Source organism: Antechinus flavipes, chromosome 5 (assembly GCF_016432865.1).
Source record: "Antechinus flavipes isolate AdamAnt ecotype Samford, QLD, Australia chromosome 5, AdamAnt_v2, whole genome shotgun sequence".
NCBI classification, from domain to species: Eukaryota; Metazoa; Chordata; class Mammalia; order Dasyuromorphia; family Dasyuridae; genus Antechinus; species Antechinus flavipes.
In genome coordinates, this window is record NC_067402.1 from 104,405,990 (window position 1) to 104,433,870 (window position 27,881).

The 27,881-nt window shown below is 35.4% G+C and overlaps 1 protein-coding gene across 1 annotated transcript in view; it reads left to right on the forward strand.

Annotated features, from left to right (window-relative positions):
• Nucleotides 1-26,628, forward strand: part of ATP6V0A4 (ATPase H+ transporting V0 subunit a4) — a 45,208-nt gene extending 18,580 nt beyond the window's left edge. Inside the window, exons 8-20 of the mRNA XM_052001410.1 lie at nucleotides 849-942; nucleotides 2,911-3,123; nucleotides 4,256-4,406; nucleotides 6,156-6,295; nucleotides 8,031-8,188; nucleotides 8,986-9,079; nucleotides 13,369-13,487; nucleotides 14,672-14,888; nucleotides 18,824-18,925; nucleotides 20,740-20,853; nucleotides 23,362-23,479; nucleotides 24,526-24,697; nucleotides 25,930-26,628. Coding sequence (XP_051857370.1) covers nucleotides 849-942; nucleotides 2,911-3,123; nucleotides 4,256-4,406; nucleotides 6,156-6,295; nucleotides 8,031-8,188; nucleotides 8,986-9,079; nucleotides 13,369-13,487; nucleotides 14,672-14,888; nucleotides 18,824-18,925; nucleotides 20,740-20,853; nucleotides 23,362-23,479; nucleotides 24,526-24,697; nucleotides 25,930-26,023 — 1,786 coding nt within the window. The 3' untranslated portion in view covers nucleotides 26,024-26,628. The remainder of the gene's footprint in view (nucleotides 1-848; nucleotides 943-2,910; nucleotides 3,124-4,255; nucleotides 4,407-6,155; nucleotides 6,296-8,030; nucleotides 8,189-8,985; nucleotides 9,080-13,368; nucleotides 13,488-14,671; nucleotides 14,889-18,823; nucleotides 18,926-20,739; nucleotides 20,854-23,361; nucleotides 23,480-24,525; nucleotides 24,698-25,929) is intronic.
• The last annotated feature ends 1,253 nt before the right edge of the window (nucleotides 26,629-27,881 follow it).

Genomic DNA, 27,881 nt, shown 5'->3' on the forward strand with positions numbered 1-27,881 from the left:
GGTGAACCTTATAGTTCTCTTCTCAGAAAAATGCTTTTAAATGTATAAAATTCATATGAGTCAAAAAGTCAGTTATGTTGAAATGAAGATGCAAATTTTTTTTCTAAGTTCATAGACCTTGAAATTATGCAGGTTTTTTTTTTTTTTTTGTGTGTGTGTCGAGTTCTGGTTATAACCCTTGTCCCAAATGGAAAGAAAATGGACTAATTTGTATTTCTCCTTTTAGTCTGTGTCTGCAGAAGTAAGCTCTGTTTAGTTCCCAGGCATACAGACCTATATCTAGAAGAACTGATTATGAAATTCTGACTCCAATATGGGCCATGTCTCCCCTGTAGCCTCACTGATTAAGTTGTTCAGAAGTTTTGTGGTTTGAAAGCAGGCCATTTATGAAATAGAATCCCAGTGGTGATTCCCAATTATAGTAAATGAAATGGGAAATCCTTGTCCTGGGATTTGTTTCCCAGTTATCAAGAAATTGATTTTGCTCTAGGAAATCATTCATATCCCAAGTCTGTAACCACTTAGGAATTGCTAAGTTCTTTGGAAATGGTGGCTCAATAGATAAGAATGTCAGGCCTAGAATCAGAAAGATTGATGTTTCTGAATTGAAATCTGGCCTCAAATACTTACCAGATGGATGTTTCTGGCCAAGTTACTTAGTTTGCCTTAGTTTCTTCATCTGCAAAAAGAGCTGGAGGAGGAAATGGCAGACCATTCTAGTTCCTCTGCCAAGAAAATTCCAAATGGGGTTATAAAGAGAGGAAAAAATGAATGAAAAACTTTGAAATGTGGTAGAGATTCTCCAGATGTCTTCAGTAATACTATATGGAACATCTTTTGGCACACAGATTTAGAGCCACTGTTTATCCCTGTCCTGAAGTGGCTTCTGAGAGGAGAGAAATGTTGGCCAACGTCAATGTGAGGCTGGAGGATTTAAATACTGTAAGTAAGAATTATTTTTTTTCCATTGGGGGTGATTGTGATGATTATTAAGAACCTCTTTTGAGTGAGAGTCATAGCAGAGTCAGTGTGGAATAATGGATAAATTCATGAGCCAAATTCTGCTTTAGATACATCCTTGACAGCTAAGTGGTACAGGGGATAGACCACTGGGTCAGAAGTCAGCAAGACTCGCATTCAAATCTTGTCACAAATGGATATGATAATGTTTCCTACCTTGCAGGTTCCTTGTGAAGTTCAGATAATATTTATAAAACATTTGGCAAATGCTAAAGCACCACATAAATAGCTATTATTAGCTGTGATCATGATTAAGACACTCCACCTCTCTGTGCTTCATTTTCCTCATCTGTAAAATTAGAGTTGGACTTGTTGGTGTCTAAGGTCCCTTCAAGTTCAAATCCATAGTTTTGTGGTTCTTATTCACTTTTTTTGCACCAGATGGTGTATAGTGTCCAAAGGGAGGCATTGAAATGTACTAGAAATTATGTTCAATTTGGAGTCTTAAGACCTGTGTTGAAGTCCTTGATTCTTTCTAGATATTGAGTTCACAATTTTGAACCTCATTTTGCCCATCTGTAAAATGGGAGTGATAAAATTTGCAATACTTGGGATTGTGATAAGGAATACTACGAAGATTTGCAATACTATGGGGTTATGATAAGGAACAGATGAGATAAAGTATGTGAACATGCTTTGTAAATTGTAAAATACTATATAAACATGTCAGCTATTACTTTTTGGGCCTCACTTGAAATCTGGCTGAGGCATTCAAGATCATAGATAATGTGTGGTATAGCCAAATGACAATCATGTGCCTACATTTGGAATTTATTCCATTTGTCATTTGTGATTTGAGAGTCTCTGGATCAGCCCAAAGACGGAATTTTTAAATCCTATCTTAAATTCCAGCTATATTGACAAAACATCAATCCCAGCATTCTAGAATTTGTAGTACCTGGGGCTTAGACTAAATACCTTAGTATCTTATACTGTAAAATTTCCTTCTTTATTGAAAGGAAATTGTGGCCAAGGGGTGAGATAATTTACCTAGTCTCACACAGCTAGTTAGTGATGGATTAAGTCCTGGGTTTTCTAAAACAATGTCTAGTCATTTTTCTGTCTATAATGTGGATATCTAATGAGATCTTTGTGTCTGAGACTCCCTCCTGATTCAGAGGTCCTGAGTTACTTTGGGCAATTCTTCTCTGGCTTAGCCCAAATAGCATTTGGGAATTGGTATTCCTCTAAAAGGTGGTCATCAACTTCCCTTATTAAATACTTATGTTCTCTAAGAATCAAATATGGAATGTTCAATTGTGACCAACTCTTGGTAAACCATTTGAGATTTTCTTAGCAATGACACTGGAGTGGTCTGTCATTTCCTTCTTCAGCTCCTTTTACAGATAAGGAAAACAAGGCAAATAATAGAGGTAAATGATTTGCCCAGGATTACAGCTACTAAGTGTCTGAGATGGGATTTGAACTCATGAAAATGAATTTTCCTGACTCCAGATGCTAACAATGTAGCCATGAACACAAATCACAGTCTCTCTGGACTTTGGTTTCTTCATCTGGGACCTGGGTTCAAATTCCAACTGACACTCCCAATATAACTGGACAAGTCACTGTGAATCTCTCTGAGATTCTTCATTTCCAAAATCTATCTGAGGTTTGGACTAGATGACCTCTTGGGAGCATATTGCAGGTGTATATCTGTACCTGGAAAGGGGATGGATGACCAAAAGTCCCTTTCAAATTTCTGAACATGGTTGGAGCTAGATTAAGGCACGGACACAATTAATCCATGACTATATGATAAGCAACTTCTAAATCGTATTCACTCTAGGGGCTCAGTGGAAGTCAAGATCACTTCCAGATCGTCCACAAACATGTCCCTGGTTCCCATTTTTAGTGGATGTGTAATTATCTTTCTATTTGGTCTTGTAGGTCATAACTCAAACTGAATCACACCGCCAGCAACTACTGCAGGAAGCAGCTGCCAACTGGTACTCATGGAGCATCAAAGTACAGAAAATGAAAGCCATCTACCACGTCCTAAATTGCTGCAACATTGATGTGACCCAGCAGTGTATTATTGCTGAGATCTGGTTCCCGGTGGCAGATACTGTAGCTATCAAAACAGCATTACAGCAAGGAGTTGTAAGTAACTAGCGAGAGCAGCAGAGAAGGGGATGTTTGAAGATGCTTGGGGATCTGTGCTGTTCTGTAAAGTACCCTTGCCTCTTTTACCACAACTCCTTGACTGGGGTGTCAGGATCACTGAGTGAGTTAGTGGGAAAGCTAGTCCTTGAGGGTTATTCCTAAGGGTTACTTCAGGGTTAATAACAGCCATCTTCTGGGGACTTGAACTTCAGATTTGAATAGGTGTTGAAAAAGTATGCATGGAGAAGTCGCTACACATAGAAAAACCTGCCTGCAATATGCAATGGGGCTTGAGTTTACTTTGTGTGTGTCCTAGCCCATGGAGGAATACAAACTTATATAGGACTTCCAGTAATCTTTGGACCTAAGAATTTGTTTAGTCATCTGCATGAAATAAGGCCATTCCCTACAGGAGTCACAGTAGAGTTGATACTTGAAATTTGAATGTTTCCTTTCCTCTTTTATGACTGATCTCCAGGAGGCATTTGAGAGAATTTGTGAATAACTATCCTCTACAAACAGCCTCTGGGCGCACTTATGTCCTTGTAGAAATTAACATTCTAAACTCTTTTTTGCAAGGTGTCTGGCGGGAGCAGTAGATTGCTAAGCTGTTCAGAGTTTAATAGTACTAGGCTCTGAGTATACAAAGCTATATACATATTTACGTATTTATCATTCTCTAAATATGTATATAAACCTGTCTATCTATATAGAGAGAAATGGAAGAATCCCTGTCCTCAAGGACATTATTACATTATTCTTTTTTATGACCTTTTTATTACATTCAAATTGGTCTATTTCTGTTCCTTGAAATCATAATTCCATTCTTTTCTCTGTCCCCTTTCCACAGACTGTCCTCAGTGCCCAAGATACCCTCTGTTCCTTAGAATTACTTCAAGGTTCATCTCAGCTGCCACTTCTATCAGGAAACATTTTCTAATAATCCACTTGTTCACAGTCTCTTCAAATTATTAGTTTTGGTGTAGTATGTCTCAGTAGAATGTAAGCTTCCTGAGGGCAGGCTTTCTCCTTGTATCTTCAGTATCCTCAGATCTTGCATAAAGAAGATGCTTAATGAATGTTTTTTTAATTTAATTGAATTGAAATTGACTTTTTTTTCCCATTTCAGGACAGAAGTGGTTCACCCATTGCCCCCATTATGACAGCAGTGGAAATGAAATCAACTCCTCCTACTTTTAATAGAAGCAATAAATTCACTGCTGGCTTTCAGAACATTGTGGATGCTTATGGAGTAGGGAATTACCGAGAGATGAATCCAAGTAAGTGGATCTCAGTGTGTTTTAGAGATTTGGTCAATGACAACCTGAAAGATTAGATCAGAAGTTCAATTGGTGGATACTAAAATCAATAGCACCATGTTGTTCATAAGATGGCATTCAAGTTCAGGATGCCCTTGAGTAAGAATTTCTGCTTGTTTATAATGTTAAAAGTAGAATTTGCCCAAGCAGGCAAATCCATGTTTTGCTTTTTTTTTTTTTTTTAAATCATAGCATCAGAATATCTCTTTAAATCCAATTAAGATCATAATTTTCTTGAACAGTTTCATGAATGCCATGGGATTCCATACTCTGGAAGAATTCTTGGAAAAGGACTTCTGGATACTTGAAATTCTTATAACCAGTGGTGAACACCTAAACTTGATTTTTAAATTCTAGAACAACATGGCTTCTTAATAGCATGAATAATTTCCCTTTAAATTCTGTAGGGAAGTTGGTATCTTATTCTTGGTATTTTCATGAAACAGCATGTCAGGTCACATCCAGCCAAGACTAGATGCAGAATGGAATGGATAAGAACACAATTCTTACAGTTGGACTTGATATGGGTGATAAGCATCCCTGAAGTCCAGTGGTAGAACCAGGGGCATAGAAAGAATGGATCCTATCATGGTGCCTTGGACTCAAGGGAGAAGAGCCACAACCCCAAAATCATAATTCCCATCAAAGCTGGCCATCTAAAATAGCCCACAACTGCTGCCAGTTATCACTCAAACAGCTTAATAGATTCTTATTGATTGATTGATTTTAAAGTTTCATCCATTTCTAGCTCTATAGTTCTTTTTTTTTTTAATTATTTATTATTTATTTATTATTATTATAGCTTTTTATTTACAAGATATACACATAGGTAATTTTTCAGCATTGACAGTTGCAAATCCTTTTGTTTCAACTTTTTCTCTTCTTCTCCCCAACCCTTCCCCCAGATGGCAGGTTGACCAGTACATGTTAAATATGTTAAAGTATAAGTTAAATACAATATAAGTATACATGTCCAAACAGCTATTTTGCTATACAAAAAAGAATCGGACTTTGAAATAGTGTACAATTAGCCTGTGAAGGAAATCAAAAATGCAGGTGGACAAAAATAGCAGGATTGGGAATTCTATGTAGTGGTTCATATTCATCTTCCAGAGTTCTTCCACTGGGTGTAGCTGGTTCAATTCATTACTGCTCTATTGGAATTGATTTGGTTCATCTCATTGTTGAAGAGGGCCACGTCCATCAGAATTGATCCTCATATAGTATTGTTGTTGAAGTATATAATGATCTCCTGGTCCTGCTCATTCTCTCAGCATAAATTCATTTAAGTCTCTCCAGGCCTTTTTGATATCATCCTGCTGGTCATTTCTTATAGAACAATAATATTCCATAACATTCATATACCATAACTTATTCAGCCATTCTCCAATTAATGGGCATCCATTCAGTTTCCAGTTTCTGCCCACTACAAACAGGGCTGCCACAAACATTTTTGCATATGTGGGTCCCTTTCCCTTCTTTAAAATCTCTTTGGGATGTAAGCCCAGTAGTAACACTGCTGGATCAAAGGGTATGCACAATTTAATTAGCTCTATAGTTCTAAAAAAAAGACTAAAGTTTTTGGAACTCTTCTCTAAATAACTGAGTAGTTATAGAAATCTGTCTGAGGACTCGCAAAGTTTTTCTTGCATTAGCTATCTGAATTTTAATTTAAATGAACTCAAACTTGCTATACCTCTTCTCCAACAGCCCCCTACACCATTATTACTTTCCCCTTCCTGTTTGCTGTGATGTTTGGAGACTGTGGCCATGGAGCTATCATGCTGATTTTGGCCCTTTGGATGGTCATGAATGAAAAAAGTTTGCTTGCCCAGAAGAACACCAATGAGGTGAGCATCTAACACTAAACATCTAACCTGATTTCCCTTTCAACTTTTAGCTCAAAAAGAAAGGAGTTTTATATAGTGGGATGAATACTAGAAAGTCTTAAGTCTTATTTATACTTTCCCACAAGTTGTGTGATCTTAGAAAAGGAGAACATATGATCATAAATTATTCCAAGTTTGTCCTAGGGACCCTAGAGGTCATTTGGCTTACCCTAACCCCTCTTTTTACAGATGAAGAAACTGAAAAACTCAGAGAGATTAAGGAACTTGTCCCAAACCACATAGCTAGGAAGCATCTGAAACAGTATTTGAACAGAGATTGACAGATTCTAAGTCCACCACTCTATCTAGTATTCCATGTAGCCCCCTAAGTTGCTGAACTACTCTGGACCTCGTATTTTTATAAATTCAATTTTAAAATGAGAGATGGAGCTACAGAAAACTGGCCAACCCTTTAAAATCTAAAATTCTGTTTCCATGAACAATATTTTGTTCTCTCCCAGAGAAAGCGGAAGCCAGATGACAGAGTGGATAGAACTCTGGTTCTGGAAGTAGAAAGACCTGAGTTCAAATTGTAACATCAGACACTTACTAGCTATGTGATTCTAGGAAAATGCTTCAGGTTCCTCAACTGTAAATGGGGACACCATTGTGCTTGGCACACAGTAAGTGCCTAATATATGCTTGGATAGCTAAGTGGCACAGTGGATAGAGTGCTGAGCTGAAAGGAGGGAATATTCATTATCTTCATGAGTTCTAATTTGGCTTCACTCACTAATTAGCTGAGTGACCTTGTTTGCCTCAGTTTTCTTATCTGTCAAATAAACTAGAGAAGGAAATGGCAAATAACTCCAATATCTCTGCCAAGAAAACCCAAATGGGGTCACAAAGAGTTGGACATGGCTGAACTGACTGAACAGCAACAGATAAATGCTTGTTCACTTGATATTTGTTTTAAAGAGAAAAGGTTTTATGTTCTTGTTATATTTTCCCCTCCAAAAATTTAAATGTTTGTTTTACTTGTGGTTAGCCTATTAATGTTCTTCACCTGTTTCCCTATCCCGACTTCATGAAACCTGGTAGAAAAAAGGCTTTTTAGTTGGTAATATATTAGCTTTTACTAATGTCCTCCAATCCCTTTAAGCCCTTTAAACTATATGGAAAGCACAAATCTGACCAATGTTTGAAGAATTTTATATATATATACTAAATACAGATCAATTTGACTTTGTGTAGTTAATAGATAAACCACGTGTCAGTTGATGCAAAAGTATTATAATTATACTTTAATGTAAACATTTTCATCCTTCTATTTTTTTTTTTTTTTTTTGCTTTGTGAATTAAAAAATAAATAATCTGCATCATTTGGCACATCAGTTCTTCAAGTTATTCTTAAATTCTGGTCCTTTTGGTGTTTCCTCACTTCTAGGAGGAATTTATTTTTTAAAGAAGCTACATTGAATCATATTGTGATTTGACTATTCAATGATAATTAAGCAATAGCAGCTTGCTCTTATTCTTTGTTATGAAAAATGATTTTTTAAAAAAAGTGATGACCATTGCATAAAGGGGATATTGTACCATGAAAAGGATGGGAAATGGCCTTGAAAGATCCATCATTGAAGACAAGGGATCAGTGTCCAAGGATAACCCTCTAACCCCTTGAGAGATCCATCATTGAAGACAAGGGATCAGTGTCCAAGGATAACCCTCTAACCCTCTGTCTCTTTTTGAGCAGATCTGGAATACCTTCTTCAATGGACGATATTTGATCTTGCTAATGGGTTTCTTCTCTGTCTACACTGGCTTCATATACAATGACTGTTTCTCCAAGGCTCTCAATATCTTTGGCTCCTCCTGGAGTGTTCGGTCCATGTTTACAAATGGCACATGGAAGTAAGTGATTGAAATTTAATTAGATTACTCTTTGACCACTCAAGACAACTTTGTGGCATGTCATCAGTTTTTTAGTGGGGAAATCCAGGTCCAGAGATTTTAATTAGTTAATGCAGTCTCCTCTTGGGACTAACAGATGTCTTTTATCTGTTCATTCATTCAACAAAGATATTTGTTGATATATCTTAAAGAAGATACAAATCAGTCAACAATTAACATTTATTAAACTCCTACTATATACAAAGGATCTTGTGTTATAGTAAGAGAGATAAGCAATTCTATATGGTCTTCTTTGGTGTTCTGATATGAACCCATGCTCAAAATATTTTTTAAATGCATAAAATAAATAGTATTCCAAAGGAACTTAATTATATTGAAATATTTGTCAAGACAACAATTTCATCAGCACCAGATTGAAAACTTTATAAATACATGTATTTATATAAGAATAAGTCTACATATATATATACAAATAAGTCTAAAAAGATCCTCTTTCCTTGGGAAGAAGTCACCACTGTTTGAATTTAGAAAGGACTGGATTAGTCTTAGTTTGCAGTCAGGTCTACTACTTCTGGCTTCCTTTGATCTAAAGTCTAGAAGCGCCAATAAATCCAAAGGGGACCTAAATCTCCAAAGAAAGAGAACAGATACTATTGAATCTACTGAATCTAAGACTTCTGGAAGTCATGACTTTTTTAGGACTATCTCCCCTGAAAATGTATTCAGACATTTTCACATGAATATCTGAAAACATTTTTCATATCACCTAATTAATTATTCCTTTTGTTTCTTTGCAGTTCTCACTTGGTGGAAACCAATCCAATTTTGCAGCTGGATCCAGCTGTCCCTGGAGTATTTTCTGGAAATCCATACCCATTTGGGATTGACCCGGTAAGAATCAGAAGTTCTGGCAGTAGTCCTTTGGGGACCATTTGGTCACTGGGCATTTATTGAGTGTCCTCCATTTTTCCAACTGTGAAGAAACTAAAGATAGAAAACATGGTGATTGATTCATCCTATCTTAGAATCACTTTATGCCAATTGTATCCCCAAATACAGAAATAGACTCTCAGATCTGGAAGGATTTGAGAAATTATATAGCCCAATGGCCAGAAAAAATGGTGTTTGGACTCAAACAAGCAAGTCACTTAATCTCAACCTCTTCAGTTTCTTCAATTATAAAAAGTTTATACTTGTGCTATATGCAGCACCATGGGGTTTTTGGGAGGAATTTGCTTTTGAAAACCTTCCAGTGTTGTCCCTATGTGATTGGTCATTGAACCAATTTGGCAATGGCTTAAATTAAAAATAATTTTTAAAAAAGGATAGATCAGGACATGTGGATTCAGATATCTTCTGAGGGATATGTTATTTAATTTCTAAATCTTGGTTTAATCATCTGTAAAATAGGAATTATAATCACTAGAATTTATTTATTTTGTAATTTTTTTTTAATTAAAGCTTTTTATTTCCAAAATATCACTAGTATTTATAAAGGTTAAGGTTTGCAAACTATCTTACAAATATCTCATTTTAATTAATGGTGATAGTTAATATTTATATAGTGTTTTATCATGTACCAATCACTGTGCTAAGTGCTTTACCATTAGTATCTTATTTGATCCTCACATTAACCATGAAAAATAAGTGCTGATTTTACTATCATCTCAATCTCAGAGATAAGGAAACTGGAAGACAGAAGATAATAAATTGCTCAGGGTCACAGAGCTAATAAGTGACTAAGGGCACATTTGAGCTCAGGTTATCCTGACTCCAGGTCCAGCTATCCATCTGTGTATCACCTAGCTGTCTATTAACACCTTTAGTACCTGCCTTGAAAGGTTGTTGCAAAGTTCATTTGCTTTCAAATCTCAAGAGCTCTAGATCATTTATTATTATTAGAAATTCACATTATATTCTTTTTAAGGTATGTTAAAAAAGGAAAAAGGAGAAAGGGCTTCCCCTCTTTTCCACCATTCTTGAAAGAAATAATCTGTAGAAGTACACTGTGTATAGGGGTAGCTTTTATTATTAGTTTCTGAGATCCTTGCCAGTGACCTGTGGAAAACATATTTATGAAAACCTTTTGGGAAACAATGGGACATATATGTTAATAATTAGATTTTTGTGAAACTTTTTTTTTTTAATTCTATTTTTAAATCTAAATGAATTAGGTTAGAAACCATCCATTCCAAAAGCCATAGTTATTAGATTCATTAACCACAAGGTGGCAGCCTTGCTATCCAAAAAGACCCTTTATGATTTCTAAGGGGCCATCACCAGAAACCTTCACCTAACATGGCTCCTGGTCCTGCAGAGTTTGAGTTAATGATGCAGCCAGACAAGGTGAAACAAGCAAAAAGCCTTTGCCCCCTCTCAACGCTACCTAGTTCTAGGGTATACTCTCCTACCAACTCAAGTGCTTTTAGTCTTTCATTGAGTTGTAAAATAAAAAGCTTTGTTCTCCATAAAGGCAATTTCAAGCATCAACATGCATATGAGAGTGGGGGCAGTCTGTAAGATTCAGAATTATTTCCTTTAAAAATAGATGTACTGATTGTTTCCCCTTTTTCTTTTCCACTTCTTAATCTCCTAATAGGAGTTTAGCCCAAAGGTCTTCTACTTCATCCCTTGCTTTATTGCAAAGCAAATACTTCCTGTTTCTCTCTTGCCCAGTGAAGGGAACTGAAAGGGTAGATAATCAGTGAATCATTAATTATTGGCTTTTTGACAAACACAGCCAGTGTCTAACTTCCATTCCTTATTACCATTTAATTCTTATGCCATTTCATTTACCTGATATATTCAAAATAAATAAAAAACAAAACATTGACTCTCTATTATATATGAATATATATATGTAATATATATAGTGTGTGTATGTATGAATGTGTGTGTATAATATATATATGCATTTATATATATATATATATAGTCCTAGTGCCTCTGTGTGTGTGTATGTTGGAGATATTAAATTTGAATGGGAGCAGAGCCTTTGGAATCCCCTAAAAAGTTCCCTGATCCAGGAATTGTTCAGGTTTTGATCGCTTGAAACCTAGTCCTGAGATCTGCTGGAAATGGCAAACTGATGTCACCTCTTTTTTTTTCCAGCTGTCACCCCAAAATCTGGTATTCTCCTTGTCTGACTATGGGGTTTCTTTCATCAGACAATTGCTCTTTCCTTCACTAGTCCTTAAAATGATAGATTTTGAAATTTAAGAAGATTAAGGTAATCTTAAGCATTTTGGTCCCCTTTAAACTCTTTAAAGTTTTGGGGGACCCCCTCCCAAAATTATAAATAAATTTAGAATTATTATGAAAATAGTTTTGATCTCCTGGACTCCTTGAAAGTAGCTTGGGACCATATTTTAAGAACCATTAACTTCCTCACAGAAATGGAATGTCCAAAGAAAAATAGAGAATTAGCAGCTGTGCCCAGAATTTGAATCAAGTGTCTTTGATCATAAATACGTTACCTTTTCTACCATGATGAAGGAGCCTAGATTCCCAAAAGTAATGATCTCCTGTGGAAATGAGTAGAAAACCATTTCTCCAGGGCATTGGCCGTAGGCTAAAGAAGTCTTGCACAATTTTTTCCTGGATGTCCAATTCATGAATTATTAACAATTACTTTCTTACCCGGGATCTTTAGGTAACCTAGTTGTGCAGGTATAAGCTTCTCTAGTAGTATTACTGCCCATCAAGTTCTGACAATCCCAAACCAACTTTTCTTTTAGCATTCTCTCCCATTCCAGTTACAGCTAGCTATTTGCCTTTTGTAAGTCTTTTGTAAAGCAGCAAAAAGCATTTGTCAAGGTTTTTTTTTTTTTAATCCCTTCAACAGACATTTGTTATTTGCTGCATTTAAAGCAATGCTCTTTGTCTATAAGAAAGCTTCTTAAACTCTGGGTCTCAACCTGTCACTGAATGCGAAGGTCATGAAAAATTTGGCAACAGTAAAAGGTTTCTGAATGCAATGACCAAAAATTCATTCAAAACCAAATAAATAACGAATCCGAGGTGTTTCTGGTAGCCCATGTTGCTTCCCTCAACTTCCTTGCAGCCTAGGTTTTGAGCACACAACATGAGCACTTTGCATTGCACATGAACAGACCCTGCCAGAAACACCTCAGCTCAAATTCCAGAAGAGGTTGCATAAAAATTCTGGGGTAAAAAGATATTGTTTGTGGGAAAAATGTTTAAGAAGTACTAGTTTACACCATGTCTAGGAAAAACGTGAGAGGCAATGTGGTAATGTGGATGGAATATCCAATGTCCTGAGTATCCAAAAAATCCCAGGTTCACCTCCTGCCTGACACAGACTGAAAATATGTGTCATCCTGGACCTTAACAAAACCTTTCATTATTCAGAGGTTTGTCAATTTCTAAGGCTGTGAATTGCAGAGTAGCTGCTATTGATCTGTTGTAGAAAAGAATGTTTTCCTTGTAGAGTCCCTTTTGCCAATTAAATCAAAGGTTCAAAACCCTGTCCCCTGATACTTTTCCTTCACCCAAATCTTACTGAAATGAGTAGATAGACATCAACTGTTCTCATATTTTCGTATTTCCAAGGCTTATAAGACTTATGACTACTTGTATCCAGAAAAAAGGGGGTTGCATTTATAAATGAGTTTCTGGATTATCTAAATAAATCTTTTTTCCTGTGGTAGAGTAAGGGGTTACAATGGGTTCCAGATCTTAAGTACTGGAGACTGCTACTATTAACAGAAAAATGTTGTTTAATCATTTCTCAATTGTGACCTCATTGGGGTTTCTGGGCAGAAATACTGAAGTGATTTGCCATTTCCTTCTTCAGTTCATTTTACAGATGAGGAACTAAGGGAAACAGGGTTAAGTGACTTTCCTCAGGATCCTTCTGACTCCATGACCAGCACTCTATCCATTGTGCCACCAAGCTGCACCTAGAAAATAGAAAAAAAGGAAAAAACAGAAAATAGGAAAGACATAACACTTATGATAGAATCTTTTCCCTTTCCCTTTCTTCTGAAGCTTTATAATGTATTTTGAATACAATAGTATAATTTTAAATTAGTTACCTAGCTAATTTTTTTTAACAAAGGAATATGGAAGAAATAGAAGACCTACTTCCTTCCCAGGTAAAAAACACAATTTTTTCTTAAACCCTTATCTGATATATTTACTTATATCTTTCCACCTAGGTCTGGAACATTGCTGTAAACAAACTCACATTTTTGAACTCCTATAAAATGAAAATGTCTGTCATTTTGGGGATCATCCAGATGATTTTTGGGGTTATTCTTAGCCTTTTCAACCACATGTAAGTTCTACATTTGAGCCATTGTTTATTTGCATCAACAATTTGACCAGTCAACATTTTACCACTTAATTATTATCTCTGGGTCTCACTGTGAAAGAAAGCTTGGCAGTAATTAATAAAATGTGTTTCTTGGCTGGTCTAGCAATAGGGATATTAGTTTAATATTAGTTGATCATTAAAAGTAACTAATTATCTTAAATATTGGTTTAAATTGGTTCTTCTTCTTGACCCTTGTCATCAGTGGTTTCTGTCTAAATAGCAGTTGAACTATATGGGTGCTCAGGAGACCATAATAGGTTATGATCTATGGTTTTGGGGGAGATTGGTGCTGGTATTTACATGAGGCAATCCTAAGAAAATTTTCCCTTAAGTGAGGCTTTATACTGAAACACAACTGGCATAAGATGTTCCACTGCCTTTCTCACGCTTCTTGCCCACATCATCTCAAATGGAAAACTCCATGGAGCTCCAATTTGATGGCTTCTGACTAGCCTTGATGATATCTGCTCTGTTAATTCTGAATTTTTGTTCTATATAACCTAAAGAATATAATATACAAAGCCACTTTTGAGATTGTCAACCTTCTAAAAGCAGGGGTTCTTAACAATGAACCTGAATTTTTAAATATTTTGATGACTGCATCAAATTTTTGTATTTGTACAAATTTTATTTTATGCATTTGAAAAACATTACTCTGAGAATTCACCAGACTGGCCAAAGAGTCAATTACACACAAAAGATTAAAAATACTTTCTCTAAAGCAAGTGATCAAGTTATTGCATAGAAATTGGCAGTGAAACAGGGGATGTTACTCTCATCCCACCTTAACCTCATTCTACCATCTGTTTTTTTTCCCTTTCGTTCTCTACTTATTTTTCCTTTTCTTCCTTTGTTCATTTCTTTTAAGTCTTTGAATGATTTTCAACCCCTTGGTGAACCTTAGAATGAATGATTTTGCTAAGCAATAGAATGGTTATCATGGAGACTTGCCATAATTTGAAATATGAAGTCTGGAAAATGAGTTGAATATCAAGTCTCTGCTGAGTTACTTTATTAGCTTAGGAACTGCTTATGATTCCATCTAAGCAGGTCATCCAGGATCTCTACAGAGAAGATATTCTTCTGGTTGTTTATTTTAAATTTCTCTTCCACCCTACTCTTTTTTTTTTTTTTTTTTTTAACAGATATTTCAGGAAAACTATAAATATTGTTCTACAATTCATTCCCGAGATGATCTTTATCCTTTGTCTATTTGGCTATCTCGTTTTTATGATCATTTTTAAATGGTGCCAGTATGATGTCTACACATCCCGAAGTGCCCCAAGTATTCTCATCCATTTCATCAACATGTTCCTGTTCAATTATGATGATCCAACCAATAAGCCCTTGTATGCACATCAGGTATTCATTTTTATCTTGATGCATTTGAAAGAAAATTTAAATTGCATTTATGAATAAATGTTTCTTGATTTAAGGGACTATACTTCTGAAAAGTTGACATGAATTGAATTTGTATAGATTAAAATGATAGAAAAATCATAGGAGTAGAACTAAAAGAGGTATCAGAGGCCAATCTAGTCCAAACTCTTCATTTTCTAGTTGAAGAATCTGTTGCTTGGTGAAGTTAATTTATTGGTTTGATAGTACACAAATAGTTAGTATCAGAAATGGGATTTTAATCCTGATCCTCAGACTTCAGAACCCAGTGTTTTATTCCAAAAAAAAGGAAGTCTCAGAAATGAGACTGAATTGAGTTCAACTTCTATTTTCCCTTGTTTCTATATTCATTCCAGCAATCCATTTCCTAGATAATTAGGTAGAAATGATGATTGATGTTATAGAAAGCATATATAACTTACATGATATACAACTTAAATCCTTTTAAATTAATTAATTTAATTAGTTCCTCACCTACAAATTGAGGCTGATGAGCTCTAATTGTTTTTCAGTGGACAGTCTCCCAGTGCTTACACTTCAAATTTTTAAATTCAGTAAGCATTTCTTAAGTCCATCCTTATGTGTGAGGCATTGTGCCAGTTGAAGTACAAAAGATAGTTCAAAAATAAAACTATAAGATTGACTGCCCTGACAGTTTACTGGGCAATGACATGTATGCTTGAGTAAGTATGGTAGAGGTAATTTCCAGAGAGAAAAGGCTAGCAATTGGAGGGAGCAGGAAAGACTTTGCATAAGAGGCACCTATCTCAGCATCTCTATCAAATAGCCAACGATCTATTTTTTAAAAATTATATATATGGATCTGGAAGAGATAAATACTTAATTATTTTTGCATTTTGGACACTTTAGTAGAGATTTGCTTTGTATCCTGTTCTGTGTATCCTTGAGCAAAGCACTTTATTTCTGGGCACTAATTGTTTCTTCTATAAAATGAAAGTTTAAGTTCAGAAGTGTAAAATTCATCACCTACAGAGCTTAATGTATTAGCAAGAAGCACAGTTGAAATGTAATTGGAAAATGTTTAACAAAATAAATAAAAATACAACACAACATACATAGATAATGATTATCTAGAGTTTCTAGGTGATCTAGAATTTGGTCTAAGAATTTTTATGAGAACCTATTTTAGATAATGGTTGACATTCTTCACCTGCTTAAATGATTTTCTGTAGTGAATCTTTAAAACCTTTCCTTTTCATGACATTTTTTTTTTCTCCCACAAGATACAGATCTTTCTAAATAACATTCATAACAAGTACTAATAAATAAATCAAATATGGAATAAATTTCCAAATAAAACACCCCCATTTAAATTATTTACATTTTTAATTAAATACTTCAATATTTCATTTGATGAATGTTTTACTGGCAATCCTCTGTCCAGTGACTGTGTACTCAAGTCACCTAGGTCTCTCATTCTGTGTGATTCTTGTTTTCATTCTTAAATGTATCTTCCACAAGCAGGTCTGATATTTTTCATGACTTTCCAGAGTAGCTTTTAATGTTTCATGACCATTGTGTGTGCTGTATCAATGCAGTAGCACTTAGGCTGGGATATCCCTCTGTTATTCCTTGATCTTGCCACAAAACTGCCCGCCTTCCTTTTTGATCATAAATCTCCTGACTACTTTTCCACATGCAAGTTTTTGCTGACAAGCCATCTCTGATAACTTGTTTTCTTCTGCTCATGTGACCCTTTGGGTCACTGACAATTTTTATTTTTTGGAGATTCAGGTTAAATATATAAGTGGGTTCAAAAGAGGTTTAGATAATTCATTATAGATTTCTCAGGCACTGATTTAAAAAAAAAAATTCCCATAGGCACCTCAACTGGCAGATAGATTGTATCAGACAAGCAACATTGCTGTTAAAATTGGGTTTCTTAAAGATTTTAAAGAGATGAGAAAGAAGGCAATTATTAATGTACTTTCAATTTCTTTCTTTCTTTCTTTCTTTCTTTTTTGCAGTAACAGTATCAGTAGTTTTGTTTTTTTTTTTAATTTGCCAGCCATTTGGTGTCTTGTACTCTGAAAAGTTAAAAACCGATTTATCTAATTTTTCAAAATTATGCTTCTTCCAGCACATATTTCTTCTATATTTTCTGGTATAGAAACTCTTTTTAAAGTACATTTCCATGTTCTCATTAGTTCTTTGGGTACTGAAGTGGACTTACAATGCACCACTCTTATTGGTAATGAGAATTGATCATTAACTAATCCGTCTCATTTTCTGCCCTATGTGTTGTATTCCTTCTACTGTTAAGCTATCAATGCCTTGTTTTGATTTCCTGACAAATTTTCTATAGGTTCATTTCCCCTTCATTGCTTTTCATCATTCTGAGAAGTAATAATGCTTGTAATCTTTCTTCTTCCTTGTAGTGTTTCACAAATGAGTTTGTATTAAAAAACCATGTTGCCATTGGCTTTTCTTACCTCTTTACTTGTATGTTGGTCATGGGAGCTCCAAAGCTGGTGTGCTTGTAGAATCTGCTTCATATTAATGAAACTGAAATTCAGCAAACATTTTTGAAGCCCCTATAATTTGAAAAGCACCATGCTAGATTCTTCAAGAGGAAATTTGTTCTTGAGAGATGAAATTGTTGTTGGATTTATTTCTCAGATCATGTGTTTCATATCAAGGAGTCACAGCTCACCAACCACTCTCAAAGTCTATTAACATTAATCCAAGGTTGCCTTACTAAACAACAACAAAAAAAATTCCTTAAACATAGAAGGCTAGTCAAATACCTTGGATATATTTTCTTTTCTTTCCTTCACCTTTCCACTATAGATATTATGTGACCTTATAATTCTAGTGAAATGCCCTTTATCCTTTATTTAAAAAGATGAAGCTAAAATAGAGAGCCAAATAAAGTCCTTCTCACTCTAGCTTGATCTATGTTCTGTAAGTCATTCCTATAATTCCTATAAGTCATTCATACAAAAGGGCAGTATTGCCATTTAGAGAAGAACCAAAATTAGTGATTGAAGTACCATGTGTAATTGAACACTGATTCAGTAAATCCCAGGTATATAAGTAATCTCTCATCTCCTTTCTCTCCCCCCACCCTTTCTTTTGGCCTACATTACAGCTAAAAACAGGGAGAGGGTAAAAATTGTAAGGGTAAATTGCTCCCACAACTGGCAATTAAGATGATTTTTGTAAACTCTTAGGAGAGAATAATTTTGCCCTGCCTGATCCTCTAAAAACTTGATGAGAAAAGCTGAAGAGGTTTGAGCAGTGCTAAAGTGCCAATTGTCTAGACTAAATCTTTAGAAGGCCTCTTGCTATTTTTGCCAGTAGAAGGACTTTTCAAAAAAGAAATTATGTTATATGGGGTGGGCTGGGGGAAGGAAAGTGGAAATCACATTTTTGCTTTAACAAAACAAGATAAGATAAAGTACAAAAGGGGAGGGAATGGAGAATTTTCAAAGGATGATGGTAGGTGGGGATTTTAAATTTGAACAGGTAGCTTTAAGTTTTCTCCTTCCTTTTGCCTTTACGTCTAAACTTTTAAAAATCTCTTCTCTCATTGAGTTGGACTTTTGAATATTGGAAGCAGGAGGAATACCACCCACTCCAGAGATGAAGTAGAAAAAAGTATTATCCACGAAATGCTTGGTGCCTCTTTAAAAAAAAAAATTATATGTATACACACACACACACACACACACACACATATATATATATATATATATATATATATTATATATATATATATATATATATACATTTTATATGTGGATGTATGTATATATAAAATAAGAGAATGATGTGTAATATTGATAGCTATTGTTATATGATATGATACAGTGGGCTAATTAATAGCTGTGTAGCCATAGTAGGATAACAGTATCTCCTTCTTTGGTTTCTGATAGCAAGAAGTCCAGAGTTTCCTGGTTATTTTTGCCTTGATTGCTGTGCCATGGATGCTCCTGATTAAGCCTTTTATCCTTAGAGCTAGACACCGGAAATCTCAGGTAAGAATCACCGAATGTGTCTTGGAATGGGTATGTGTATAAAAGGAAAATACTTGGGGACTGGTCTATCTTTTGTGAGCTTCCTTCAGATTTGGTTCACATTGATGAATGCTAAAGAAAGGACCATGACTGAGCTGCCGATACAGGGACATGATAAAACCTCATCACTTTAGCTTAGTAGTAATAATAGTTTTCTTTTCTCTTATTCTAATTCCTGTAAGTTCCATGAGGATAAGAACTATTTCAATTGATTGGGTCTATCATTCCATCTAAGATCCCAATGGAGGTATTAATTAGGATAGTTTTTGACCTCTGTTGATCAAAACCTGATGGCATATAGAATCTAGAAATGATACTAAATAATTTATTTAAATGTATACCTATTCAGTTTTATTCATTTTGAGTAATAAGGCTACATTTTGCTGTTACATCATTTATGTTAAGGAATTCTTCATTATCAGTCTAAAGTGAAATAATTTACTTAGGCATCTTAAACTATGTCACAAGATCTGTGAGAGGTAATAAGTGTAAGCAAAGCCAAATATGTTTGATTGCCAGTCTTGGATATTATTTGTGGCCTAATATTAATTTCAGACCAGTATCTCCAACCATTTGTCTTGCTATTTTTTGGCTCTCTGCATGTGTATACTGAGGGGAAGACTCACTCCAGTAACTGAATTAGGAAAGTTAATCTTCTGAGAGAGAAAAAAAAGAAATCCCATGATGTATTACCAAATCAAATAAAAATCACCTGTATTTTCTATTACAAGAATGGATGATTGTGTGGAATGTAATAGGATAACATATTTTCCAGGCTATTTTAATGTTTTGAAATTCAATTTAAGTCATTTAAAAAATATTAGGTGTTTAATAAAAAAATCACATGGCAGTCAGTTTATTTTATCCCTTCATATTCCTCTCTTATTTTCCCTCTCCATTGTTCTCTTGATTCTATCTTTGCAATATCTCTCATATCCCTTCTATTTCCTGACGTCACCACACTAGCAGAGGCCTTTATTACAATCTATTTGCACCATTGCAATAGCCTTCTATTGGTCTGCCTGTTTTTCAATATATTCTTCACACTGCTACCAAAAGAATCTTAGGCACAGATTTATTTATTCTGCTCTTCCACACAGAACTTTTCAGTGGTTTTCAATAGTTTACCAAATAAGTTTAAATCCTTTAGATGATATTCAAGACCTCCTATAATCTTAGTTCTCCAACTTTATTTTAGAAATACATCATAATGAATATAGAGCTATGAATATTGACGTTTGAATTTTGCCTCTGACATATACTGGTTGTAAGAATAGATTATAGGTTGCATATACATATACATACATAGTTTACATATACATACATACATAGAGTAGCTGTCCTGTGCTGGTGAAGTGAGCTTCCTCACTTGGGGAATAGGTCCAGTCTCGATCCTTATCTCAATGTTTTGCTCCATGAACTCTAGCCTTCATCCATATTTCTGCCCCCCCCCCACTTTTTAAATTTTATTTACTTCTCCCACTCTTTCCTCTTTCCTTTTTTTCCTCTTCCTTATATTGATATCATTTTTATTTTGCTTTGTTAAACCCAATATATCACCTCTTTGGAAATGTTGGATAAGCATTTGTTACAATCAAAGAACTCCATTCTATTTCTGACAGTAGAATACAGTATTTGTAAGAATTACCTCAATTGGGTAGTAGTTATGCACATGATAAATTCTATTTATTATATAGGTAATGTAAGGAATTAGTTTAATGAAGGGAAAATCTAAGTTGCCATTTTCATATTTGTTGATTCTCTGATGATTTCAGGCCCTTCTTACCAATGCTGCAGCAGATGTTGAGGCAGATGGGTCCAGTCATTCTAAGAGTGCTGGCAAGAATTCTGCTGGTGCCCATGGGGGACATGATGACCATGAAGAGGAGGTATTTGGGGAATGGAAAGGGTGCCATTTCATGTTGTATGTGATCAGACTAGAAAGGAGAATCTAATAAATATCATGAACATTTTCGAATCATCTTATTGATGGCCTTTACAATAAAATTCCAAATCCAACTAAACATAGAAAACCACAATCATCACTAATAAAAAGTTTAATTATGATTTCTTTTAGGTAGCATCACTTTAGTAATTTTATGTACAAAAAATAACTAAGGGCTGGCAATATTGTCAAGATCTAGACAAGCCATTTTTAACCTTGATTGTGTAAACTAAAAACATTTTTTTGGTAACTATATTTCAATTTAATTAGTTTCCTTATATTCCTGTGTATTTATTTTATACATTTAAAATGCTTTCACAAAATAAAACTATTATTCTGAGAAAAGTCCATGGGCTTCATCCTCCCACCAAAAGGCTCCAAAAAAGATAAAAATTATGTTCTAGATTATTTTGCTTTATAAGAATTCCAAATCACCTTTTCATTAACACATATACAAACACAATTTTCTATCCATCAAGATTAAAGCAATCAAGTGTAGTTTTCCTTTATTATCACTATTTTATACCCATCCTCTTCATCAAAATTAATTCTTTCATTTATACTCTCAAGCTTTTTTCCTCTTTAAATCTCAGTCTTCCTTTTTCCTTTTTGCCAGAAAACATATATAGATTTTCCCTATTTTGAAAAATTTTTTGTGTCCCTTCTCTTCCTTCAAAATACAATGGTTAGAGCCCTTTCTCTTTAAATACCTTATCTTTATGAATTGTATATTTACATATTGTATTTACTTACATAACAAGTATCTGATCTTCCCATTACACTCCCCTCATGAAGTGTAAATTAAAAACAAGCAAAAAAAAAAAGTAAATCCCACTCTATCCCCCCAAAAGCCAACAACTCAGCTGGTGGATAGAATACACACACACACACACACACACACACACACACACACACACACAGCTAACATCTTTAAATGCAGCTGCATAGTTTGCTGGAGAAAAAAAAATCTCACATTAGCCTTGTCTGAAAATATATATCTCTTTCATCATTTTAAGTTTGTTATTTTTCTATCAGAAGTGGAATAACATGATTTGTCTTCATTCTTTCAGACTTGTAATTTTCATTGCATTGATCTGAGTTCTAAAGTCTTTCAAAATTGTTTCTTTTGAGGACAGCTAGATGAAGAGTAGATGGAGCACTAGCCCTGAAGTCAGGAGGACCCGAGTTCAAATCTGGCCTCAGACACTTAACACTTCCTAACTGTGTGACCCTGGGCAAGTCACTAACTAATTGCCTCAGCAAAAAATAAAAAAAAGTTTCTCCTGTATAATATAATTGTTGTATAGATTATTTTCCTAGTTTTACATCAGTCCACAGAGATCTACCCAATTTTCTCTAAAATTGTCCATTTCACCATTTCTTATAGTACAACAATATTCTATGACATTCATATGCTATAATTTATTTAGCTGCTCCCCAGTTAAAGGATAGCCCTTTGGATTCCAATTTTTAGCTGCCATAAATATTTTTGAACATACAGCTCCTTTTCTTCTTTTAAAAAATTTTTCCTGGGTATAGGCCTAGTTGTGGTAGCTTTAGTTGGGTGAAACTACATTCTCAAATGTTACCAAGGACTAGTCACTGAATTCATTGGGCTTTTCCAGGTGCTCATTGTGTTTAACCTCTGTGCAGCATGTATGATCCTGTTAATCAATCTCTCTTTGAAATTCTCCCCAAGCTTAGCTCCACTGAAATATCTTGGTTTCATAATAGCAATGGATTTATCTTCTATCTCCTTTTTTGAGTCTCTTCTTCTGCCCCTTAAATGTGGATATTGTCCAAAGCTCTTATCTTAGGCTTTTGTTCTTTCCTCTCCAAATGTTTTCCTTCACTGCAAGTCTTCAATTATATGTTTTATAGATAACTTCCAATTCTATAAGAATTTTCTCACCACAATTTTAACCATAACTTCTCTTATCTTCAGCTCTAGTCAATCCCTAATTTATTATATTCTTTCCCATCCTATAGTTTATTTGCCCTTGGGCACTATTGTTCATTTTGTTCTCCAACCTAGAAGGTACTTCCCCTTTTACTCCCATTTTGAGACCATTTAAGACCTGAATAGAAAGTCCTTCACAAATACTTGCCTAATGAATTCAAGCTGACCTTATTCTCTTCCTTTTGATTGTGTGTGTGTGTGTATGTGTATTTCCTTATGTTAAAAAGTAATTTTACCATATTACCTTTTCCTTCTGTAGCAATTTCATGTGCATATGTATATGTCTCTTCTTTCCTAACTTAAATTATTAATTTTTCTTAGGGGACAGAAATTGTCATCTACCTACTTCTTTCGTGTGTATTAATTATAATTATATGCACTCAACTGATACTTCCATTTCCATTTTCTTGAATGTCAGCATACAAAATTATGCATTTTCCCTTGGAAAGGAATAAAGTGGTCCCAAAATAGTTATTTTCTTGTTCATTTCAGTTCAATTTTGGAGACATCTTTGTCCACCAAGCTATCCACACCATTGAATACTGCCTGGGTTGCATTTCCAACACAGCATCTTATCTTCGACTGTGGGCTCTCAGCCTGGCTCATTCACGTGAGTGATTACTGCCTGATCATCATAGTCACTTCTAAATTGCTAAGTCAGGGTGGCTGCCTGAGGAAGGGTCCTGGTATGTCAAAGTAAAGTTTGATTTCTCTATTCCATTTGTATTCCCTCTCCAAAAAGGGAAGAATCCTTTATAAAGTATCACATACATCTAAAGCTTCAGGGGAGATGTCAATGATTTTGGGGCTTGGGAAGAGTTCAGGCTTTAGGAAGACTGGGCTGTTACTATCTCTAAAACGGGAAAGGAAAAGCCTAGGACTAAACAGCAAGAAAACAGGACAGTTCTTAACTGAATGGTTCTGATATCTTATGTGACTATGGGCAAGTGATTTAACTTCTTAGTGTCCCAAGCCACATTCTTAGTCCACAAATAGTCTATAAGTCTATAAGGTATAAGTTGCATTGTAGAAAGAAAAGAAAAGTAAGAAAGTAAGTTGCAAAACAGTAAGTTACAAAACAATTTTAACTTTGTATTGATAGGAAAGAAAGTTGCAAAATAATAAATTTCAAAACAATTTTTTGCATTAGTAGAGGGAAAGAGAGAGAGAAAGAAGAAAAGAAAGAGAGAAAATATAGGAAGGAAGGAAGAAAAAGAAAGGAAGAAAGAAGGGAAAGTTAAAAAAAAAAAGGAAAGAAAGGAAGAAAGAAAAAAAAGAAAAAGGGAGGAAGGAAGGTAAGCTATATAAACTGTCATGTAGGGACCCAAGGAAGCTTGTGCCTTGTCCATTTCATCATTACCCCTGGTATTTGGGGCTCATGTTCTTTTCTTTCCAAGAGAACAAAGAGAAACAGAGCTCTCACCAATCCAGGGTAATGGCCCCAAGTGCCTTTGAATGCACCATAACCAGATGAGCATAGGGATTGGTAAAATTACCTTGCAGATTTCAAGGCTTTTATCTAGGGATTCAAGTTAGTCTAGCTGTTTTCATCTAGGCATCCTTATTAGGGGAAGGGCAGTAATCCAACCAAATGGCCTCTTGTGTTTATCAGGAAAGACATTACTTAGTTAAGGTTGTACCTGTCTTGCCTTGCAGAATTGTCTGAAGTGCTCTGGACTATGGTGATGAGCATTGGCCTCCACCAGAGAAGTTGGGGAGGTCTCATTGGGGTCTTCATCATTTTTGCCTTCTTTGCTGTTCTGACTGTAGCCATCCTTCTGGTCATGGAGGGTCTCTCAGCCTTCTTACATGCACTTCGACTTCACTGGTAGGTGTTGTCCATGCCTTCAAATCTCTTGTGATAATATATTAAATTCTGTATCTATAATTTCCCTTGGCCCAATTAGGTAGTAGGGTGGATAAAACTCTGGAGTTGGAGTCAGGAATTTCTAGTTTCAAACATTAGCTCTGGGCAACTTATTTAACTTCTGTCTGCCTTAGTTTCCTCATTTGTAAATTGGGGATGATAGCAGCCCCAGAGAGTTGTTTTGAGCATCTACCATAGTAACAATAATAACAAAAAAAAATAAATAACACTACAGATTCCTTGCAAGGATGAGTTCACAACTTATTTCTAGGTGGAAAGGGGAGAAGAAGAGAGCATAAAGAGTATAGTGCTCAATGGGGAACAAAATGTTTCAATCAGGGAATCAAAGGAGACTTTCTGTGAATGATCTTATTTGATCCTCATAATAACCCAGTGAAATAGATGCTATTATTATACCCATTTTACACTTGGGCAAACCTAGAGGTTAAGGTGACTTGTCCAAGATCTCACAAGCCACTGAGTGTCCAAGACAGGATTTGAACACATTTTCCTAATTTTGAATCCAGCACTTGAGTTAGCCACTTTATTTTATTATCTGAGGACAAATCTTTTAGCCTCTTTAGAATCTGTGCTGTGAGACTCTAGAATACCTCATTTGAGGGCTAACCCCCATCAAATTTTGGTCATTATTTCTATTTTATGAGTATAATAACCATGGCAATTCCTGAACAATCATATGTCCTCTAAAGAAGGAATTATGTATATATCTCTGAGAAATTAGAAATCTTCTCAGTTGTTAACAGTCCCTCTCCCACCTCTACTACCTTCTGATCACCCCAACAATATTTCTGTGAGAGCCATTTTTTGAATATATTTTGTTTTTTCCAATAAACTTTCCCATAAAATGTATTACTTATGGAAACAACCACCAGACCGAAAGCCTGAGAAGAGAGTAAGAAAAAGGAGAGAGGGAGGAAGAGATCAAGGAAAGGTAAAGGAAATTGGGAGGAGGGGTCTGGGATGAAGGAGATCTAGAGTAGTAGAAAAGCTAGACAGAAAGTCAACATTGTTCAAGTGCTTACTGTGGACAGTGTTTTTGGCTATCAGTTGTCCACATCTGGTACATTTTTAAGACCACGTGCTCAACTTTTACAAATGTTCTTAATTGTCTTAAAGTGTCTAACCTTTAGCCAACACATAACTAACTCGCCTTTTCTAATCTCTGACACTAGGGTCGAGTTCCAGAACAAATTCTACACTGGGTGCGGCTACAAGTTTACTCCCTTCTCTTTTAAAGTGATCCTGAATGGCTCAGCAGAGGAGTAGACCTAAAATGCTGGTGGTAGCTCCCCAACTTCCTGGATCAAGTCTCTCTTTCAATTAAACAGAGTCTTTTTAAAAATCAGTCCTAGGCAGGGAGCTCAAAGGAGTCATTGTTCTGGATTAATCTGACACATAAAGCTTTGTTTTATTTGGTTCTAAGCCTTGAGGTCTATTCGGATTTAACCATACCCTAGATAAAAGATTTCTGCTCTTGTGGACCAAAGAGAGAGTGAGAGAGAGAAAAGTCTTTGGACCTAAACTGAGGTCCTGAATAGTGAATCAGGTAAACAGGATGCTAGAGAAACAAAGAAACAGAAGCTTATTAATAGAATATTTAGAGCAGAAATGGGGCATTAGAGATCACTAAAATTGACATTGCCCTCTTCCCATTTTACAGATGTAGAAACTAGGAGAAGCAAAGGAAAACTGGAGTAGCTAGTGGCAGAGCCAGGACAATAGACTATATATATATATACACTGAGTACCTGGCTGGGACTTAGTCTATTCTACCATTTTTCACTATCTGTCATGAAAGTACTTTTTGTGATTTTCTGTTTATGTGTATTAAATTTTATGTTAAAGAGAATAAATGTTAATTGAATCACTCACTATTTATTCAAAAACATTTTTTTCCTAAAACCCTAAAGCAAAGTTGTATTAACTTCATAACCAACTTGCAGGATACTGAGGGGTCCTGGGCTAATCCCATAAAGGGATTATGTTTATCTAATAGCTTTCCCAGAACTTTTTCCTCTTCACTTATCTAGGGTTTAACATTACAAGATTAGTGGTTTTCTCACGAATTTTTACTCCAGAGATGAGGAAGAAGGGATAATGTTTTCTGTTTTGGTGGGCTGGTCGACCTCTTTCTCTGTGTGTCTCTGGACTGCTAAATCCTTTGGAATGAAGTGTGACTACATGAAATCATCAGTTGCTTTGTTTTGCTGTTTTGTTTTGAGTAACTGGAGATGGTGGCCAATTTGATACAGGCTTCAAGATTTGGAAAATGGGATTCTAGAGAGAAAGAACAAGTTACTCTCAGCAAGGTTTTGGACAGAAGCCTCCCAGGATCCTCCAAACTAGATGAAGGCCTTGAATCCAGCTTTCAGATAGATTGTTGTATGACTGATAAAACCCTCCCTCAAACCCTACACCTCCATTGCTTCCAGAACCTCCTTTTAAGTGTTTACCATAGCTTGATAGAGAGACAAAAATCGAATAACTCCTGCATGAGAGCAGTGTGTAAAAAATATGTACAGAAATAAATATGAAATGTTTGCAAAATAGTATATAAAGGGAGTAACAACATGGAGAATTAAGACCCTCATAGAAACAATGGAGCTTGAGCCAAATATTGAGAGAATTAGGAATTCTAAGAGGTGGAGGTAAAGAAGGAGTGCATTTCAGACATGGGTAATTGTGTAAATGTACAAAGATGAAACCTGCATATGAGAAACAGGGAAGCTAGTTTGCTTTGCATAATACACACTTACACACACAGGAGGAGGAGAGACAGAGACAGAGTAACAGAGAAAGGAATATTTTATAATAGTAGCTAACATATATGTAACCCTCAAAGGTTTACAAAGACAGCTAGGTGGTACTACAGTGCACAGCACTTGGTCTGAAGTAATGACTTATTTTGAGTTCAAATTTGTGCTCAGCTGTGTGACCCTGCACAAGTCACTTAACCTGTTCATCTCAGTTTCCTTAATTGTAAAATAAGCTGGAGAAATGGCAAAGCATTTCAATATTTTTGCCAAGAAAACCTCAAATGGGATGACAAAGAATTGGACACGACTGAAAAATGACTGAACAAGAAAGATTTGCAAAGTACTTGATGATTATTATCTCATTTGAT